Raw genomic sequence first — 21,032 nt, forward strand, 5'->3', positions numbered from 1 at the left:
AAAAAAAAAATTCCGAGGGACTCTTAGAAGGTGAAAGCCGGAGAGGAGATTCAATCTCCAGAGTCGGTGCGTATTGATGGATCAGGTCCTGAACAAGGTGGGAACCTACTGGTTTAGCAAGAAAGCCAGCAAGGAGATCGACTCAGTCGGCGATGATCTCAACGTATGTCTCTCTCCCTTATTCTCTTTCCCTTTTCCCACGTAGGGTTTCCAACCTGGAGGCTGGAGTTCATATAATTTATATGTAATCGTTCTTTTTGTTCTTCACTTCCTTGTTTAATTTTGCAATTCGATTTATTTCTTTCATACGATGGTTCAATGTGGTTCCTTATATTACATGTGACTACAGAATTAGAGCACAAACGCAGGAATCGTAGTTTGACTGAACTTAATTGACCCGGCAAATGCCGGAAATTTAATTTGGTTGTAACCTTAGCCTGATCCACTAATGTTATTCACTGGTCTTCGATTTTCATTTTTTCTTTGTCTGGTTTCATAAAAACATTCTTTTTTATGGTGAAATTCATGGAGGTCTTTGTTAATGAGAGGGAAGTTCTGTTTAAAATTTGCCAGTGATATTAATTATGCCCCAGCTTAATATTAATGTTGCGGTAGGATACTCAAAATTCCAAATAAGAAGAATCTCCCCTCTTATAATCTTGTTACCCAGAATACATATACGAAAATAATCTGCAAATCATTCCTTTAAGCTTAGATGAACTTCTAAGTATGGTTCAAGGAACATGGACTTCCATTGATGGCAGAGCCATTATGGAAGAAGTTATTAGTGAAACTTGTGTATGCTTGAATCATCAATACACCTGATTTTATTGCCAATTATTGGCCGTAAGGAGAAAGTGGCTAATTGCCAATTGGTGACCATAAGGAGAACGTGTCTGCTTATGTCCTTGAATAGGTGCATTGAGAATTGTGGTCATTGGACAGCTTAAATGTCTGGTCCGGTTGTATCCCTTTAGCTTATTTATAGTTAGGGTTTTTTATCTCCAAATTTCCGTATTGTGATCCTCTTCCCTTTGTCTCAAAGGAATGATGTAATAAAGGCTACCAAAACTTCATTAGCTTATTTTTGGGTTTACTATTGTAATTGGTCAATTCTATGAGTCCCAAATATGAGGGATTTGAGTCCTAAATGGGAGTAGTGTTTAATTTCTATTTTAGTAAGTTATATTCTTTATTTTAGTAATGTTTCTAGGAGGGTTGGATGGATATGGCACAATCCAACCATATTTTATATTTTGTTAAGTTCTAGAAGAGTTATTGTTTTGTGGAAAACTTAGGTTGTAGGTATTCCTCCTTCCACCCATGGGGGTTTCCTATCTTGCTTATTTCCATGAAGTTATAAATAAAGAGGGAGGGGATTATACCCACCCAAACGATTGGAGAAATAATTTATCCTTGAACTTGTGAATTCCGTGTGAGAGAGAGAGAGCATGGTTTTGTGGGATTCATAATTGCTCCACTGTGGGATGCAGTAGGAAACTTTGGTGAAATGCCAAGGCTGGAGTTGGTGGGATTCTTTCTCCAAAGTTAGGTCAGAGGCGAAACATATGCTTTCTTCCTCCAATTTTCTATCTTCTTTTCCTTCTTCCATTAAAGGTCAGAATATGCTTTTAGTCTTCCACATATTATTTCTTCTTTGGTTTGCTCTCTTGACTACTATTATGTCCATTAACTGTTATTTTAGCGTCTTCTTAAGTTTGAACAAAATCTTAGGCTGTAGTAGAACCCCAAAGGCGGTCCCATTGTTCCTACTAATGGATGGTTACACACAGCCTTCTAGAAGACCTGTGGTTTCTAATTTTGTCATACTAGTTTCTATTTTTTACATTCACTATTTTGTCTCACTAGTTACTAATTCCATTCCCCACTTTCCAATTGTTTTCACTTGCTATTCCATGGTTTAATTGCTATTTTCTGAGCTTTCTCCATTAGTTTATAATTTTGGTTCCGGTTTCTATTTCATTTTTCTTTTACTTTCTAATTCTCAAAGGTTCTAAATTTGGCTACTATTTTGGGAGTTACTATTTGGGAAGTTGCTAAATTCTGGTTTCTATTTTGATTGCCTAATCTCTGCTATCCTGGATGTACATGAGGTTTTCTAATCCTAATCACTTGTGATTAGAATATTGCTTGTAGTATTACAATATTACAGAAATGTGTAACCTGAGGGTAGGGGTATGAAGATGAGTGGTATTAGCAATGATGATTGAGCCACCATAATCAGATGCCTGATTAGATAACAAATTGATTAGCTGGAAATAATACCTCTACGATAAAATGCTTCATGGAGAATCCACACTGGCTGCCTCTTTGAAATTTTTTTTTTTTTTTTGGGGGGGGGGGGGGGAGAGATAATCTTCGTTAGTTAATTTAAGAAAACTTAGACCCCGTTTGCTTGATGGGGAGGATGGGGTGGGAATGATGTGGGATTGGGTCCCACAGTGTAGTCGATTGGGAAACAGGGGTGGGATTTTTACTTTTCCCATGAACAGTAAAGTCCTTTGTTTTTTGTGGGACTTTGGATATCATAGGGGTGGGGTTTTCAAGTGCCATGTCAGCAGACAAAGCATTTAATGCTGTTCCCTGAGCTTTTGTAAGTTCACCACCCCAGGTTAAACAAACAAGGTTGGGGTGGGATTTTGAAGTGCCACATCAGCACTTTCCCACCCAATTCTCCCACCCCACCTAAGTCCCTGTCAAACAAACAAGGCATAGAGAGCTGGGTTGGGAGTTGCTCCGATACATGATAAACTTAGAGAGAGTCGTTTGAGGTGGTATGGCCATGTTCAATAGAGGCCTTCAGATGCCCCAGTTGGGAGGAGTGACCTTATCCTGATTGAGGGAACCAAAAGAGCCAGGAGCAGGCTTAAGATAACCATAGGAGAAGTGGTGAAGAAAGACATGCTTAGCTTAGGCCTTGTACCTAGTATGACCTCAAATAGAGCTGATTGGAGAGCAAAGATCCATGTGGTCGACCCCATTTAGTTGGACTATGATGTTGTGATGTTGTTGTTGTATTACACTCCAGTTCGAGGCCTGGAGCAGAATGTTGGGCAGTTAAGAAGCGCTACGTAGCTAAGAAGGGTCGACGCCATAGAGTTTGTGTCAATCTTGTATGCTCCCCCCTCAAAAAAAAAAAAACTTCTTTATTATTAATATGCTGTCTCTTCTAGGATCCATGTAGCTGACCCCATTAAGTTGGGATAAGGCTATGTTGTTGTTGTTGAGGTAATTTAAGAAAACAATCTAGGGTTGAGAGTGGCTGGAGAGACAGTAAGTAGGTTTCTTGTTTGGAGCTTAGGTCACTGTCACTCGTGGAATTAGGAAGAAATGAATTGGTTTCTCGCATACACAGAAGGAAACTCACCTGTAGTACATGGTTTCACTGAATTATTATTCACTTGATTAGAATCTGGACTCTTAGGGTTTATAATTTGTTCGTCATTTTCTGGAGGGGATGGGCTCAGAGAGGGCAGGTAAGTAAGAGATTTTGTTTCATTTTCTGTCCAAAGTGGACGATTACATTGTGAAATGGAATTAGTTAGGGCTCACAACTTAGTTGAAGAATGCAAGCATGCTTCATTTTGTTTTTCTTCTGTCATTGGGTGCATGCTTTGAAGTTGACTTGTTCGTATGATCTCAAGACTGATGTCTTAGATGACTACTCAGGGAAAGAGAAAAAGCCAAATGAAATTGCTTGAAGTCTGCAGACTGAAAAAGCAAGAGCTGGCTTAAACTTGTGAAATCAATCTGTGGGCTTGAATTATTTTTTCAGACTTCAAATTAAGAATTGACTGCTCAAAGGGCTAGGATCGCTGTAGTATTGATAAATAATTAGTATTCATCCTTTCTTAATTCCTTGAGATATCTATATTATCTTAATATATAGAAAATTTCATTTTCACTTTCTAAACATTCACTAAGTTTTCGGCTGCAACTGCAGATCAAATTCTTTTGGCAATCTACTATTTTTCAATTTACTTGGTTTAGTTTCTTATGAATTTCCCACAAATAGTCAAACATTCTTGTTCATCTTGTGGATACATACCTATTTTGGTTCTTCATCCTTTTTCCTTGATAAATAACAAATTTCATTATAAAGGAAGATTGCTAAGAGTACAATGATAATAACAACTGGGAACTACGAAACATGACATATGACCAATTCAAAGGGTCTCTGCTGGTTGACATCATTCTCCACCAATAAACTATTTTAAGTGACACTACTGATGTCACATGATGAAGAAATAGATCAGGTCATACTACCATATCCACCCAGTAAGATTTCTGGTCATTGGTTCAATCATACTCTGGTTTTGTTCTTGCTTCCATCTGTTAAGTGTTGTTTGCTGTTCATTTGATATAAATTTCTTTGTTAAAGGAAATACTGCTGTATCGACCCAGTAAGATTTCTGGTCATTGGTTCAATCATACTCTGGCTTTGTTCTTTTTTCCATCTGTTAAGTGTTCTTTGCTGTGAAAAAAAAAAGAGAGGAAACAGACTGATATTTTCTTCCTATGTAAAAGTCACTGTCAAGCAGCATCGAAGGCGGAGCCAAATGGTTGGTTAATAAAATCAAAGGTGTGTTTCCCTTCTTCAGTGAACTTTCTGTTCCTCTTCCCCCTCCCCCTCCCTTTTTTTTTTGTTTACAGATGTCGTGAAGATCCCATGATCCATGTTGTATACATATATGTATGGGAAAATTTTCTTTGAACCTGAGGGGTTTCCTACACCCTCACACAAGTATATTACACTGTGAGATGGAGTAGGAAACACATTAGGCTCAGAGAACCCTTCCCCATATATATAATAGGGCAAGAGATTGCTGCGTGGTCGTGTGGCTCCTGCACCAGCACGGGGCCAATGAGACCACGTGCAAGGGCATCAACATGGATGAGATTTTTTTTTTATTTCACGTGGGGGTAGAGCAGTAATTTCATGCACTCCTATTGACTGGGTGCAGGTTCCACGAATCCACGCAACCAGGCTGCGTTCTTTTTCCCATATATATAATGCTTGGTTTATGTTATTCTGTTGACCTAGCCTGAGTTCATGTGAAGCATGCATGGATGTGATATCTGAAGACAGGCTTGGTCTAGATGGAACATGCTCCTTCTTGGGACGCTCATATTTTTAGTCACTTGGAAGGATGAAGTAGCAAAACCAGATGGTCCTCTGATGAAGGAACTTCTCGTTGGCTGCATGAACAGTGTCCTTGACTCCTTGTCTGCACGGCCATTAGCCTAATGGATAGCTGTCTATCCATTGAAAACTTCTCCTTAAATAAAGAGTTAGAGGCAACCTGGTGGAAATCCCTTGGATTGAAGTTTTAAAATTTAAAATCACAAAATCACAAAATCACAAAATCACATTGAATAAGAATGGAACTACTCTGTGAACAAGTGACTAGCACACTTGGTAGCTTGTGGTGTGTAAAGCCCATTGCTACTAGGAGGTCTTGGGTTTAAACCTCATGGTTCACATCTTCCCTCCCCCTTACCTATCAAAAAAATAAAATAAAAAATGGAACTACTCTTTTCCCTTTACTGGATTTAATTCTGCAACTCCCTCAGTTTACCAGATCCTTTGATGCTTTTTATAGGGAAAATGCAAAAGCCATTGCCAGACCTGTTGCGGGAGTATGACATGGCAACAGGAATTTTCCCTCGTGATGCCACTAACTACGAGTTTAATGAAGAGACAGGGAAGTTAACTGTGTATGTACCCTCTGTGTGCGAGGTTGGGTACAAGGACTCATCGGTGCTGCGCTTCACCACCTCTGTGACTGGGTACCTGGAGAAAGGGAAACTGGTTGATATCGAGGGGATGAAGACGAAGGTGATGATTTGGGTAAAAGTGACTACCATTACAACTGAAGGTTCCAAGATTTGTTTCACTGCTGGAATGAAGAAATCTAGGAGTAGAGAAGCTTATGAGGTTCTCAGAGATGGAGTGATCGTGGACAAGTTTTAAATATTTGGGAATTCTCATGGATTCTGCCTCTCTGCTATGCTCGGTCTATTGTTACTTCCATTCAGTCTGTAATTACAAATACCGTCTTTATTTGACATCATCATTGTTTCTTTCTGTTATCTTCCATATGTAAGCTTGTTGGTTTCCTTGACATAACTTGAAAGGCAATTCAACTTGAAATTGCAACATGTTGGCTTCAAGAATTGTATTTTTCTCAGGGCTATTTCTTCTCTGATGTTATTTAGGCTTTTACAGTTTTACCCATCTGAGTTTGTGTCCAGGTGAAGCTGCTCCTACAGACATCTTGAGTGGTTGGCTTTCAGAAACCGATTACCTTATTGCCTAAAAACCAGTTGAGGCTGGCATTTTAACAGCTTTCCATCATTCTAAAATCAACTGAAAGATAATCCATTTTCATGGGTGAGGTTTATCATATGAAGAAAATCAAGATATGACTGTGACCTGAAATTAATTTGTCTCCTTTATTGGATCGTTAAATTTGATCACACAAATGTCTCTATTAAGGAAGTAAAGGAATCCCAACCAAACCCCCAAGCACACACACAAAATGAAAAAAATGCAGCAATAGCGAAGAAGAATTCTCAGTTTCGTTTTGGACATGTATTTAGTACTTGGACGAATACATGATAATACCATAAGAAGTAAAGAACTGTAATACAAAGTCGATCTCAATTGATAATTTAGAAGAAAAAGATGGATTGACTTGTGGTTCTTAGTTTTGGGTTGTTGCAGTGGTGGTGGCAGTAGTGGAGGGTGGTTGTCTTAACCTCCGAAGCTGATCAACCCATCGATCTTCGGGTACTTGACTTGCCCAATCGGGCGTTAGACCTCCGAAAGAGACTCCACGCATGGCGTCCATGATCCTCATCGAGTTCTCTGGCGTCATGGGAGCGTTTCGGCGGCTCTCGTCCTCCCTGAAAGCCCTCGCTATCGCCGATTCCGAAGTCTCTCTCATCCTCTCTTGTTCATCTTCATCATCATCGCTCCCATGTATGTCTCCGTTCATTTGTAGAGCCGCAATCCCGTTCTCAGCCCGGTGGACATTGTCATAACCATTGGAGAATTCATCGAAATTAGGGTTTCCAGGACGGAAGGAATCGAAATGGCTAGTTCCAGGGTCATGATCTCCTTTATCATCAGTTGAGTTCTCTTGATCGGAAACGTCGTCTTGGTCGTCAACTGCCGAAATCGGCTGATAATAATCGGGGGAATCATCAGTGCAAATGGAATCTGAATCACTCCCGCCATTCTCTGAGAACAAGAGACAGATCAAGTTACCAAAAAAAACAAGAAAGACAAGTTCAAAAATACAGAAAACTTCCCAAGTAGATCAGAGAAAAGAAACTTAACCGGAAACTCAATTTCTGCTCTTGTAAGAATTACAGAATTTATGGAAATGGTACCTTGGATGTAATCTTCAGTAGAAATCGCCATTATAGAAGACAAGGCCAGCGACTGCGAGAAGGACGGAGGAAAGGAGAGGAAACTTTAGGAATTTATGTAGTTCCAACTTCCAACAACATAGCGCTTTAAAATGTCTTTTTACAAAAAACAAACAACGAAGAAAAATAGTCATGCACCAGCCGGGAATCGAACCCGGGTCTGTACCGTGGCAGGGTACTATTCTACCACTAGACCACTGGTGCTTGTTGATAATAAGTTGCTCTCTCTGTCTTTTTGTGTACTTAAAAGAGAGAGAGAGAGAACTGGAAATGTCAATTCCCATTTTCAGGTCTGCGAGGATTTCACGTTATCGTGGACTCTCTCTCACTCGTTTTTCCATCGTTTATTTAACTTCGATTCAATTCCAAAGAAGACGACATCGTTTCGATGCGCACCGTTAGAAGGAGTCCCGTTTGGTAAGCTGACCCTCAAGTTCTCATTATAGAGGTAGTTAGTTATCTATGATTTTTATTGAGGAATTGTTTAGCCAAAGATTGAGCATTTGTTTTTGCCACTGGAACATGTAATGAAGAAGTGGAACATTTCTGTTTCAAACTTACCCCCCCCCCCCCCCAAAAAAAAAATAAAAAAAAATAAAAAAAAATAAATTGGTTGTTTCTTAAAATCCACAACAGGGTATTGTTGCAATTTGTTAGAAAACATAATTCTTTCCAAGACAGTAAAGAGATTATGCTCCAAGAGTAAATCCCTAAACACTCTCCTACTAACTTTAGTTTTACTTAATGTTAGAAACAGTCATGCACAACTTATATTCTGGATTTGCTTCTAAGTTGTAATTACTGCTAACATTGAGGAAATATTTCATATCCAAGGCAGGGTTGTAATTGTACAAGCATGAGCTGTACTGGATTGAATCTGTGAATCAGCCTTAATCCAAAATCCCCAACATTGGCAATTTTCAGAATCCCTTTTTCTCCAGAATCGCCACAATTCTACTCAACCACATTAAAAACAATTAAATAAGATTGGCATATAGGTAAGTACATAACAAAGGCATATTTGGTGAAATTTGTCAAAAATGACAGAATGAACAATATATTTGAGAATTAATAGCTTGCTTCACCTTGAATAAAAACACTATAACGTACACAGAAGTTTAACCCTTGGATTCGGGTTGGAAGGTTCATCAAGTGTCGTAGATTTTTTTTCCTTCATAACATTTAAATTGACTGGAGCAGAAAATTGTTTCCTTGGGTTGAAGTTTCTGGCTCTTTCTCTCAGGATTCTTACAGCACTGGAACTTGAAATGTAATTGTCAAAATTTTCAGATCTGAAATCTTTTGAAACAGCAGTGCATGTGCGGAACAATTCTCCAACCATTTATGCTCCCTATCACCAAAATGAAAACCTCAATTCTTTCTGAACCTCCAGATTGGACATGCCAAGATTGCATTCTATTCTTGCCTGGGTTATGTTGAATCTGGAGGTTCAGCAGGAGGTGAGGTTTTCATATTGGTGACAGGGAGCATTAATGGATCAGAGAATTGTTTCCTTGGGTAGTAAGGTTCATAAAGTGTTGAATATTTTTGCTTCTTCATAACAGGCAAATTGACTGCAGCAGAAAATTGATTCCCAATGCATTTCTGTTTAGGGATTTCAGAAGATCCAGCTGTAGAGCTCAACTCCTCATCCTTTGTCATTTCCACAGCTTTGTGCTTGACATTGCCTTCAAATAAATTGGAGACTCTTTGATTACGAGACAAATTAGTGTTGTATGGAACTCTTTCCCTCAAAACAATCCCCCTATTTGCCAAATTCTCATTACTGCTAGAGATTCTGACAGCAAATTGCTCCACCCTTGTTGCATTTACATCTCTTGAAGCTGCTTCTGATTCTAACACCACAGATACTCCCTTATTTAGGCGTAGTCTTGCCATTTCTATGTCAATGACAGGCTTTGGGTAGTTTACTCCCAACTCCACCCCTGCAGCTCTAAGCACAGGTAAGGGAGCGTCCCAAGGACAATGAATCCATTCAGTTGGTATTTGTGCCAACTGCGGAAGCCAGATTCTTACATAATCACCCTCTGTCTGGATCATACTTTTTCCCTTGAACCTAATGCCAAGAATACAAGAAATAATGTAAGTTGGAGACACAAGTGGAAACAAAAGGTTTAGTCTTCCTTCCAAACTAACCTTCCTAAAGACAAATTTATAAGTTACTACAAGAATTAGATATTAGTTTCATCCACTATAGAAAATATACTATGTTTGCAATTATCTTTTCTTGCAAGTGCAAATATCTTCCATGGGGCAACTTATTGGACACCAAATTCTGTGCACAGGTCCATCCCATCTTCTTCAGTAGATGCGTTATTTATAAGCCATGTCAGATTTGATATGTGGAAAATTTTAGTACTAACAAATATTGGTAAGCCATTGTTTGGAAAATAGTTGGACACACAAAAAATAAAAGGGGAAAATCCATTTATGGCCCATGATGTTTAGTTAGTTCATGAAACATGAAATGTCTATCAATGATTAGATTGACCTCATATATTAACCTATAATTAAGCACCAATCTTGCAAAACCAGGTGAGATGGCTCCTTACCATAGCCAATTTGAAACCATTCATTCAACTTGTGACTACTTTTTGAATTAGATAATGAGAGGAACTGTAGACAGTGCCTATGTTGCAGTCTAAACAATCCGACTTGCTCAGTCCCACAACTAGATGAGGATGACTGAGTTTAGTCAAAATCAAATCAAGTCTGCTTGTTCAAGCTAGAGGTAAACTCATCTGGTTCTAAAACAACAGTTGAGAACTAGCATTTGAAAACTAAGTAGAGAGGAGTGTGTACCTCAGGGTTGTCTAGATGGTTGAGTTGATGACCATCAGGTAAGCTCCCAGAGATATACTGCCAACCGAGGATATCAATTTCTAGATCACCATCCAATGAGGTCTCCCAGAAGTACTTCAACCCCCATGTCCATGGAAGCAGTAGGACCTTCACTAAGAAACTTGAAACGATCACTCTAATCTTGTTATGCACCCACCCTGTAGCCCAAAGCTCTCTCATTCCAGCATCCACCAAGGGGTAACCCGTCTGTCCCTATTTCCAAGCCTTAAAATGATCCTGGTCAGCACGCCATGGAAAATATTCCAAGTTTTGTAGTAATGGTCTCTCATGAGTAAATGGGAAGTTGAAGCAAAGGTAACATGAGTATTCTCTAAATCCAATGGTCCTGAGGAATTGATTTGCACTCTCTTCCCCTACAAAGTTCCCATTCATTGCCCACTGTATCTGCTTCATCTGAACGTGATAGAAGATCTTTCTCACACTCAATTCTCCAAAATGTAGGTAAGGTGATAGCAGAGAAGTGGAGCTTTTCCCCACCTTCATCCTATTCCTTGAATAGTGGACCAGTTTGTTTTCCACAAATTGGGTAAGAATCTTGTCAGCATTGCTCCAACCAGGGGACCATGATTTTTCCTGGTAAATATTTCTAGATTTCTCTGATTCATCTTCAAGACCCAGCACTTCAATTGAACACCTTACAGTTATTCCTGTGGCTGAAAAACAACATGGTAGTAGCACTCAAGACCCAGCACCTTTATTATGCTCAAGTTTCAGAAATGGACACCACTTAATTAATTTTATACATTTAACATCAAGACTTGATGTTAAGTTACTAGTGAACATATGATCATAAATGCACAATACCCACCTATTATTTGTGCTAATAACAAGGTTCATTCTGAGAAACAATAGGGCAAAGGGCCCAACTAGAACCAACTTCATCTTTCTGAAACAGTTGTATGTGATATTTTCATTTTTCTGAATGCATGTCATTCAGTATCATTCAATATGGCTAAATATCTAAAGACATACCTGTTGCTGGAAGCAATTGCCATGGAGGAAGAAGCATGCCACTCTCAATTGGCATGCCTAAGCATTTATACCAATATGCATCGAATGTTGTATAAGTCTGTCCTGCCTCATCATAAACTTCCCATGGTTTGTGCGACAAATCTCCATCAAAGCCTTGCATACTGATTCCCATTTCCATTAGCTGTCCTTTTATATTAAGATCTCGGGGAAGTGAAATAGGATCTAAAGAGGGAACAACAAAATTTTATTAGTGTAGTTAAAATAACAAGCTTTAAAAATTAAGTTTAAAATTAATTCAGTCCACTAGCTAGCTCAGGGAAAAGACAAATATTTCTTGTGGGGGCAAACACTTGCATTTGGGTCTTGGGCTATTAAAAGTTGAAATTCTTTTTCCTTTCTAATTGTATTTGCTTCTTCTATCTTCAAATGTATGATCATAAGCATGATATGTGTTAAAAGACATGGAGAAAGAAATATATGGTAGAATGTAACAAGTTATCATTTTCAATCTTCTAACTGTGAAAGCAAAAAAAAAATTTGTTGACATAATAAGAAAGACCTGCAAGTAAATAGAAAGGTTGTTGTTTGCAGAGTAAGGAGAATAAGAGGCACAGACATAAATGTAAGCTTAAAGCCTGATATGAAAGCATACCGTAAAGATGGTTGTATACTATTTTTGTTGCCCCTGTGACATGGACACACTGCAATAGAGCTGCAAGAGTATTTTCAGCTTTGATAAACACAAGTGCAGCCCCAAGAAACTGCAAGGACTGATCCAAGTGGGTAAGAGACCTCTTCAGCCACCACCTTGAAACTCGGCCAGGATAGAATCTACCTTCTTCTGTAGGACACCATATATAAACAGGAAGGACACACCCATCCCTTGCAGCTGCAGCTAAGGCAGGATTGTCATCAACCCTGAGATCCCCCCTAAACCAAACAATGGTCTTAGAGGTTGCGGCCATACTCATTGGCTTTAGATTTTCTACTAATCTAATAAATTTATTTGTTAATAAAAACCACAAAGAGTTCTATTAGTTTTCTGATTCTTCTTCCTTTGCTGTGAAAGCAGAACTAATAAAGGACTCCCCCTCCCCACCCCTCCAAAATGAACTCTAAACAGAAGGATTCCTCCAGTTTCAAAAGCCCAAATTTGATCTTCAAACTTTGAATGGTCCTATATCTTGTGTCTCACAATTCTGAGGGCCACACTTCAGAAAAATCATTAAAATTCAAATAAATCACTCCAAAATAAATTTATTTCATAATAAAAATGAAGTGAAGAACATGTTTCAGGTGTGTACTTGGACTGAAGAGAAATTAAAAGAAGCAAATAAAATGAAGAAAGAAAATAACTCAATTGCCGTCGAATCCTGAAGATCCTATTTTGTTCACATCTTCGTCTTGATTTGACCAAGAAGAGAGAGAACAGGTTTCAGGTGCCTACTATGACAGAAGAAATAACTACAAAGAATGGAACAGCTTAGAAAGCAAAGTAATTTGCATCTGTATCAGTTCTGAATCCTCTGATGCTCTTTTCTGCAGAAAACAATAGTCAGCATTTAAATTAGTTCCTTCCTGGTACCACAAGAGAAAGTATTGCTTTGAGGAAGACATGGAACTAATAGCCTAATTGGTTGTCCCAAGTCCTAACTGGTTGTCGATCACACACAGTTAATTCCTATGCCAGAATTGGCAGATTAAGATTGTGTTTGGTATGCATTTTTGGAATATATTCTTGGTTGAGAATGTATTCCAAGAAATCACATAAAAAAAAGCCTTTAGTCTTCCACCCATGATCTTAAACATATGGACCCACCATTTATCCAATATATATTTGTCATCTCATCCTCAACATTCCCTTCCCTTGAAGATCTCAACTCTAAATCTTGGTTAAAGAGAATAAAATATATAAATATACTTTGAAATCATTTAGCATGTATAGTGGACTTTTTGAAACTAAGGCTGTGTTTGTATAATTTCTTGGATTGCAAAACAAATGTAGCCTTGGAATGCATTCTAGATTGATTCTACATTCTGATATTATAGAAGCAACGTAAAATTGACCTTAGAATGCATACCAAATGTAGCATATATGTATCATAATCGAAAAATCGTTCGAGATCAGTTCTTGCCCTGATATGATGGGATGAAGATTGGGCACTCTGTTAGTCTCTTTACATGTGCCCATGACATACAGGACTACATATATACCTAAAGGATATTGATATTCCTCTAAAATGCACTGGGAGAGGAGGAGACATTAACTCTCACATCCATGTGTTTAGGGGAGCCCGAGCCCCCGCCACCCGGGTAAGCCATTTAGATGACGGCCAAATTGGATTGCATTCCATTGGAATAAAAAGTTCATTAGAAGGAGACAAAGAAACGGAGATGCAATTTAATAGAGAATGGATCCTTTGCATGTACGTACATCCACCGGCACGTGCATGTTAGGTGCCAACACTTGTCCCTTTTGCTTCCATATATACCTACCTCTCTTCATCCTTTAAATGGAAGGAAGTAGAATATGTGTTGGCACCTCACATGTATGATTCAGTTTTGATTACTCGAACCTTGATTAACACATATAGTCTCTTACTAGCGTGCTTATTGTGCTTACCAAAAGAGAGATACTTAGCAAGTTAGCTTATTGTAGGATTTTATCCAACATTCAAAATTACCACATGATCCTCCCCATGGCCACAGTAAGGTGGGGGCCGCGGAGGAGTCTTACCAACATGGGTCATTCAAGAAACCTTTTTCCCAAGTTAGAACCCAAAATTTCTTGTGTTTTACCATATCCATGTGCACATTTAGATTGCAGGGATATCATGTACAAGAGATATCCCTAACTTTTTGCCACAGTTGTACCAGAAATTAGATCCTAATTACTTCATCTCACGAGGAGTGTTGGAGCCATACATACATGTAGCAAAATCTATTAAAAAAAACTAGAAATATCCTGAGCTAAGTACAGGGAAAATGATGAGATGCTTAATTAAAATAAGGGAGAATGTTCTCTGTGCCGCAGCCCAGCCTGCGCCTAGGCACATGGGCAACCTGTGTAGGGGGCAGGGTGGTCATTGTGCCCACCCCCATGTGCCTGGGCACAGGCTACGCTGCGGCACAGAGAACAGTGCCCTTAAAATAAAAAACTTAAAAATAAGGGAGAGAGAGAGAGAGAGAGAGAGAAATGGATGTAACAACAAAATATGGGAAGACCTTTACAAAATGAAAGGAGAACACTAAATTCTTTGTTTCCACTGAAAAATATGTACCTTCCTTGGCTGATTAGTAAATCACAGAAGGTAATCCAATAATTAAAAAAAGTTTTAGTTTTTTAACCTCGAAAAAAACATATGGGTAAAAGAGAGAAGAAATGCAACAAGCTCCCATCAAAATCAATATGAACAATTCATATATTATAATTATTAAGGACCGAGTTTTCCTTAAGTCACGATGAAGCGTAATTTCTTGATCGCGGCTTTCAGATGGGTTGGAGAGGTATTGCGTAATAGGAAAAGTATTATCAACTTGCCCAATAGGAGGATGTTTTAGGACCCTAGGATGTAGGAAAACTTTCTTCAACTACTCAAGTTTTAGAATATGAGAAAAGTTTTCTGCAGGGAAGTGTACTGCCCACGCCCAGACACATGGGGGGTGAAATGTCCGCCTCATCCACTATAAAAGGCGAAAACCCCACTCCCCATGATGCTTCTGCACACTTTCTCATTGATTTCCGTGCACACACAGGAGTGGTGTGCACTACACGATTGGATGGCGTTCTCTTTCTCAAAATATACTTAGCACCAAACTGAGTTGAATCGGTATGTTTCTTTACACCTTTTCTGATGATGTCGAGATACTAAAATATATTTTTACCAAAAAAAAATTACTAAAATAGATCAACTTTTTCCTTTCCTTTTATCTACCTTGATGATTATTATGAATAAATGTTTGCTAAAATGTCTCTCAACCAAGATAAACAAATTGATTCATTTATTTTTGTCTTTATTATTTCTTGATGTCACAGTGGGAGATTACTTGCTTTCCAGGTTCTAATTAAAAAAATAAAAAATCCCATTGCATTTGCCAATTTCATAATTTTTGTTTCTCTTGATCCATCTTCTTCAAATAGGTTAGCAGTTTAGAATCGATTGAGGGAGACAATAGTTATGGGGTCTGAAGGGCTCTTTGATAATCTTTTTGATCATGAAATATTCATTTCAATCCTCTCTAGATTCAGTGATGTTGCAGAGGGTGGTTGGTGTTTCCTTGTTCACTGCCTTCCCTCACATTACAAGCCGGATTTTTAGAGGCGAGTTCTCTTGAGGTTCGTATACGAAGTGGTAAGCTCATGAAATGCTTTCCATTCTTGAATGAAGTCACGAAAGACAGTATTCCAATATTGCATAGGGAGTAAGTTTTCTCTCTTCACCAATGGCGATGTGATGCTATGATTGGATGGGTTCATCATCAACTCCCACTCCCTATTGTTCATGGTTTGAATACCCTTCTCTCCCAGTAGATGTAAGCATGGAAAAAAAAAAGGTTTGTTGGATTGAATACCTGAGGACTGTTTGTTACTTATAGAAGAGCTTGTGAGATTGAAGTAAGTGGAATCTCACAAGTTGATGCATGCCCCCCCAGGAGGTCAAGGGATCGATTCTCCTGGATTGCATATTATGCCAAAAAAAGGCACCTTTCTCCCCCTCCCCCCTCCCCCCCTAGGTGTAGATTGTGGGTTTGTCTTAGCCTTCCCCTTAGCTTGTAGTTGGCCTATGGGCCCTTGAGTAGGATAGTCCAAAAAAAAAAAAAAAAGTAAGTAGAATCGACAATGGAATTGGTCTTTAGGGATTCTAGTTCAGTCAAAATCAACCTAAATCAACCTTTAAAATCATATACGAATCTACCGATTTTTATCAGTTCCGATTCCTTAAACCATTGATGCTACTTATCAGTTCCGATTCCTTAAACCGTTGATGCTACTGCCATATCCTATGGCCATGTTAAAGCTTACTTCATTTTATATATCCCTGGGTTCTAAATTGTTTCCTCTCAGATAAAAAACTAAATGCCTTGCTCCTTTGGTAACTAGAATTAATAATAGATTGTCCTCTTGGAAATCTAACTTTCTCTCCTATGTAGGGCATAGTGTTCTCATTAAGTCGGTGCTTGGTTCTCTACCTACTTATCTTATGAATTGCTTTTATTTTCCTCTTAGTAGTTGCAGAAAACTTGATTCAATCTGTCTTAACTTCTGGAATGGGGGTAGTGAGGGGCATAGGAAAACTTCTTTAATTTCTTGGAAGAATATTTGTCGTCCTTTATCTGAAGGTGGCCTTGGCTTTAGAAGTGCTAGAATCCACAATGGAACCCTCTTGTTGAAACTGGGGTGGAGACTTTTATTTAATGGCAATGCCTTGTGGGTAAAGGTTTTTAAAGGATGCTATTTTCCCAACTCTTCCGTTTTTTATCCCAAAACTATTTCAAAAAAGGGATCCTGGACCTGGAATAGCATTACTAAAATCATTGGTCTTTTAAAGTCCTTTAGTTTTACGAGAATCGGCAATGATCAAGAGACCTACTTTTGGACTGACCCTTGGATCCCTTCCATCCCCGATTTTACACTCTGTTTGGAACATTCCCAAAGGTTGTTTCCTGAGAAAGTCTGTTTGTTTTTTAACTATAATCTCACCTGGGATTTGGACTGGCTAAGACAACTCCTTCCTAGCCATGCCTCTACCATTTCAGTCATCCCCATTTCTGATTCTTGGTGGTGTACTCTTGCTAAGGATGGCCGGTTTCAAACTAAACGAGCGGCTAACTTTCTCAATTCTCTTTCCACAAATCGTGATTTTTCTTCTATTACTTGGTGAAATTTCTTTTGGAAACTTAATTTGCATCCAAAATTTATATTAATTTTTTGGCGTCTATTAAATGCAGGGATTCCAGTTAAAGATATTGTTTCTAAATGGATTCAAGTCGATTCCACTTGTACTCTCTGTGGCACTTGTAATGAGATCCTCTAGCATATCTTCCTCTCCTACGACTTGGTTAAACATATCAAGGCTGCTGGAACTCTGGGTCTGAGAACTGAGTTTCTTTCCCACCCTTCCATGGAACACTTCCGCATATCCACTCTTCTCACCCGAAGGCTTGATAAGCCCACTCTCAGATTGTTTTTCTCTGTGTTTATCATAACTTGTTATTTTATTTGGGAAACTAGAAACAATTATTGTTTGAAGTCTGTTAAACCTAATCCTCTCATGCTTCTGAGAAAGGTAACTGTTTGGTTGCAGGATCTCCATATCTCCCCAACCCCTATTTCATCCTTATCTGTAAATGGATATGATGAGGAGGAGTTGTTTATTTGTGTTATGCCTGATTTACCTACTCTAGAATGTCATGTTTTGTTATGCGCAGGGGTTGACTCCAGAGACCTAAGTTCTTCTGGATGGGCCTTTGGCATTTTGTTAGATAGCAAATTCATTTTGGTCGATGCAGGTTTCATTAAGAACCATCATGTTTTAGAACCAGAGCTGTTTGGGATATTAACCGGGTTAAAATTTGCTGCCAAGAGAGGTGTGAAGCTGAAAGAAGTTTGGTGTTCAGACCACTCTTGGCCTGGATTTCTTCCAACTCCATCCCGATCTTCTTGGTCCTACAAACTACTAACCTATTTATTGCAGATTTCGGACATGTCTAAGGATATCATTTTCCGAAATTTAACGTCTGAGGGAATTCTAACATGGTTAAAAGTCAAAGGCTAAACTAGTTGCTAAACAAAAATTACCTTGTATGTATGAACAATGTAGTAATTTGCCATCTTTTTAGTAATATAATATTTTCTTTTCATTAAAACAAAAAAAAAACTTCAAAGGACGGCCAACAAAACTGGGGAATATTCCTGAATGTGCAAGGCCACATAATTTAAAAAAAAAATGAAAAAAAATTGCAGCTTCTCTTGGTTTTTTTAAGCAGTTTTGGATTGGTAGAAAATTGTCATGAAGCTGAAATTTTATGAATAAGTCAACTCAAAGTTCTCTACTCATATGTCAAATTTTAGTACAACTAGAGTTGTTGGTATGACAAAACAAAGAATGAAAATTCTAAGACTACCAAGATGGGAGCATAGTTTTAGTTCATGGGTATCAGATTAGGATTGACACTATACAATATTGACACGTCTTGGCTAGTATCGGTCTGAATCAGCCAAAAATACAAACAAGAGCACATTTTTGGCCTACGCCAGCAATACGATACGAATAGGTCAATATTGATGCCTAAAACTATGCATGAGAGTGTAAACAATTGAATTTGAAGCTGAAATTTGAAACATGACCTACTTAAGTCGTTATTTAGATACTCACTAATCAAAATTACCACATCATTCTTTCACATAATAGAACAACCATATTCATCCACCAAGTTTGTCCATCCGACACAATAAGAAAATGTTCACTTGAGTAGACACTTATTTTAGGCTCCCCAACCTACTCGTCGATGAGCATTATACTTTTTAGTATGTTAAGTTTTACAAGGACAATGTTTTTTTTTGTCTAGGAACATAGTCTATGCTAGCACTCCCATGTGTCTATAACTCTCTTACCCTCCTCTAAAATAACCTCTTTGTCCCCAGAAATTATTCTTTTTCGAGAGTACTCACTGGGTGTTTCTTTGGCGGCGTAGGCTATACTCCTGGACAGCTGGAAACACTCCATTTTGAAAAATAGTATTTCAAATGTACTTTTCCTTCATTGATATAAGTTCCCGCCCTCCCCTCAATGGAAATATTCAATCCTGTATTTAATTGAACTGCCGTTTGCTTCTTCAATTCTCCAAGATTGCAGTCAATCATCTCAACGGGTTTTACTTTTCAAGATAGTGTTGGTGCCATCAGCTGCAGTGGTGGTTGGCGGTAGGGTTAATTTGATAAGGTCCATCTGAAAATAATATGATTGACATCCTTATTCAGACCTTCTTCTAGTCTTGAAATCCCTAGGGATTTTTTCAAGAAAGGCAAAAATTTCACTCGACGTGAATACACCTAATTGTGCCACATGGAAGAATGATTAATCTCCTATTCTGACCGTTGGACATGTAAAAATGATCCAGATTCCCACGTGTCAGTTCCAACCCCACAATTTAATCATTTATCTTCCCATTAATGTCCATGCATCCCTTAATCATGAATACATCCTTAACTTCACATTCTTGGTTTTTCACGTAACTAACTTCTTTTGAGTTGAACTTAACATATGAGCAAAAGACCTTGTGGTATACTTGTCCACAAAATTTGAGTCTCGTTTACCTGTTATGTAGTGAAAAATATGTACTCATCCACCTAGTGAAGCGAAATGCCAAGCAAGAAAAACCAACAAAAAGAGTACATATACTAATCCCTTTAGGAAAAGCTCATTTTGATGTGTTGACTTTGATAAACCTATGAATACCATCCTTCATCATTCTACCATGTGGAATGATAGATGTGGTAATTCTAACCAATGATTTAATCATACATGATTTGGATTGGCCACATAATCAATTTCAAAGCCTAGTTCAATCAATTCCCTCTCGTGCATTGCATACATCCCTATCTATGTGCATGCATGCCCTATAGTACCCCAACCACTATTATGCAGTCTCCCCCATGATCCTAATCCTAAATTTTCAAACCTCCATTTTGTCACTGGAAAAACTAGTTGAGATAAAATTTTACATGTGAGCAAGGTAACAACTTGCAGCCTCATCTAATCTATCACATGGCAAATATTTAAGTCACCTTGGTCAGCTTATCAAAGGAAAGATTCTGAAAGATGTTACCCATTTTAAAATATGGGAAGCAGTTTTCTGTGCGGAAGTGTGGCCTACACCAGCACTCCCATGTGTCTATCTCTTTCTTCCTTAAAACAAGGGGCAAGAGGTATCTTTTCACATAAGGAGGAGAGAGAGAGACTCATGGGAGTGCTAGCGTAGGCCACACTCCCGGACTACGCCAGCACTCCCGAACAGAGAACTTTTTCCCTTAAAATATTTAAGTTTTGCAAAGAATTCTTTTCCCACTAATCATATGACCCTTGATTGGACTACTATGTCATTAACTCCCACCCACCACTTATTGTAAAGAATCAAAAATATCTTTCCCAATACCAACCAAAATGTCAATCTCCATGAAGAGATTCTCTCTTCACCATGGATTAAGAAAAACTAGGTTAATCAAATGTATCTCTCAAATGGGCACACCTACAAAAAATATACACACGTAACCGTAGAAATGGTGGTGATCCAAAAATGCTCACTGTTCACTGTTGGATATGTTGTCAGTCTAGATTGCCACATGTAAATTTCAACCCCAAATTCAAATCATTTACCCTCTTGCGTGTATGTCCATGCATTGCCCAAACATTCATGTACAGGCTTACAGCAGTTCTTAATTTTTCAATATTTATTTTGCCATATAACTATCTAAAACTTGACATGGAAGTAAAGTAACACCGGGTGTACCTGTCCTCAAAAATTTAACCCCACCAACTTACCACAGGCAGAAATAATAGTTTTTCCACCCATTTATGTAGATTTGCTCATTGAAAGTGACCAAACTTTTAAAAGCATAGCAAAGCTATATTTGACTGTAAATATAGACCAAAAAAATTGAGATGTCATCTTGGGGGAGATTATTATTGTACATTTTTTTTTGGTAAGCAAAAATTTAT

General features: G+C 38.3%; 2 protein-coding genes, 1 non-coding gene and 1 pseudogene across 3 annotated transcripts; 1 reads left to right on the forward strand and 3 right to left on the reverse strand.

The window, feature by feature from the left end:
* The first annotated feature begins 16 nt into the window (after positions 1-16).
* On the forward strand, positions 17-6,175 carry LOC122661443 (uncharacterized protein At5g01610-like). The gene is made up of 3 exons (XM_043856827.1): positions 17-163; positions 4,549-4,603; positions 5,625-6,175. Exons 1-3 carry the CDS (start codon positions 77-79, stop codon positions 5,993-5,995), a joined length of 513 nt encoding a protein of 170 aa, XP_043712762.1. The 5' UTR covers positions 17-76; the 3' UTR covers positions 5,996-6,175.
* A 439-nt stretch (positions 6,176-6,614) lies between these two features.
* On the reverse strand, positions 6,615-7,516 carry LOC122663854. Its single transcript, XM_043859510.1, has 2 exons — positions 7,420-7,516; positions 6,615-7,267 (listed from the first exon to the last, which is right to left on the reverse strand). Exons 1-2 carry the CDS (start codon positions 7,448-7,450, stop codon positions 6,729-6,731), a joined length of 570 nt encoding a protein of 189 aa, XP_043715445.1. The 5' UTR covers positions 7,451-7,516; the 3' UTR covers positions 6,615-6,728.
* Positions 7,517-7,591: 75 nt separating this feature from the next.
* Positions 7,592-7,662, reverse strand: TRNAG-GCC. Its single transcript has one exon. It is a non-coding gene; the product is annotated as a tRNA-Gly (tRNA).
* Positions 7,663-8,809: 1,147 nt separating this feature from the next.
* LOC122663812 lies at positions 8,810-12,338 on the reverse strand (annotated as a pseudogene).
* Between the last annotated feature and the right edge of the window lie 8,694 nt (positions 12,339-21,032).

Source organism: Telopea speciosissima, chromosome 1 (assembly GCF_018873765.1).
Source record: "Telopea speciosissima isolate NSW1024214 ecotype Mountain lineage chromosome 1, Tspe_v1, whole genome shotgun sequence".
Taxonomy (NCBI): domain Eukaryota; kingdom Viridiplantae; phylum Streptophyta; class Magnoliopsida; order Proteales; family Proteaceae; genus Telopea; species Telopea speciosissima.

Excerpts from the sequence above, each read along its gene's own strand:
- LOC122663854 (XM_043859510.1), bottom strand. The coding sequence starts at position 7,450 with ATGGCGATTTCTACTGAAGATTACATCCAAG. Across the intron at positions 7,268-7,419 it reads TACTGAAGATTACATCCAAG|AGAATGGCGGGAGTGATTCA; the intron begins GTACCATTTCCA and ends TCTTGTTCTCAG.
- LOC122661443 (XM_043856827.1), top strand. The coding sequence starts at position 77 with ATGGATCAGGTCCTGAACAAGGTGGGAACCTACTGGTTTAGCAAGAAA. Across the intron at positions 164-4,548 it reads CAGTCGGCGATGATCTCAAC|TCACTGTCAAGCAGCATCGA; the intron begins GTATGTCTCTCT and ends CCTATGTAAAAG. Across the intron at positions 4,604-5,624 it reads GTTGGTTAATAAAATCAAAG|GGAAAATGCAAAAGCCATTG; the intron begins GTGTGTTTCCCT and ends TGCTTTTTATAG.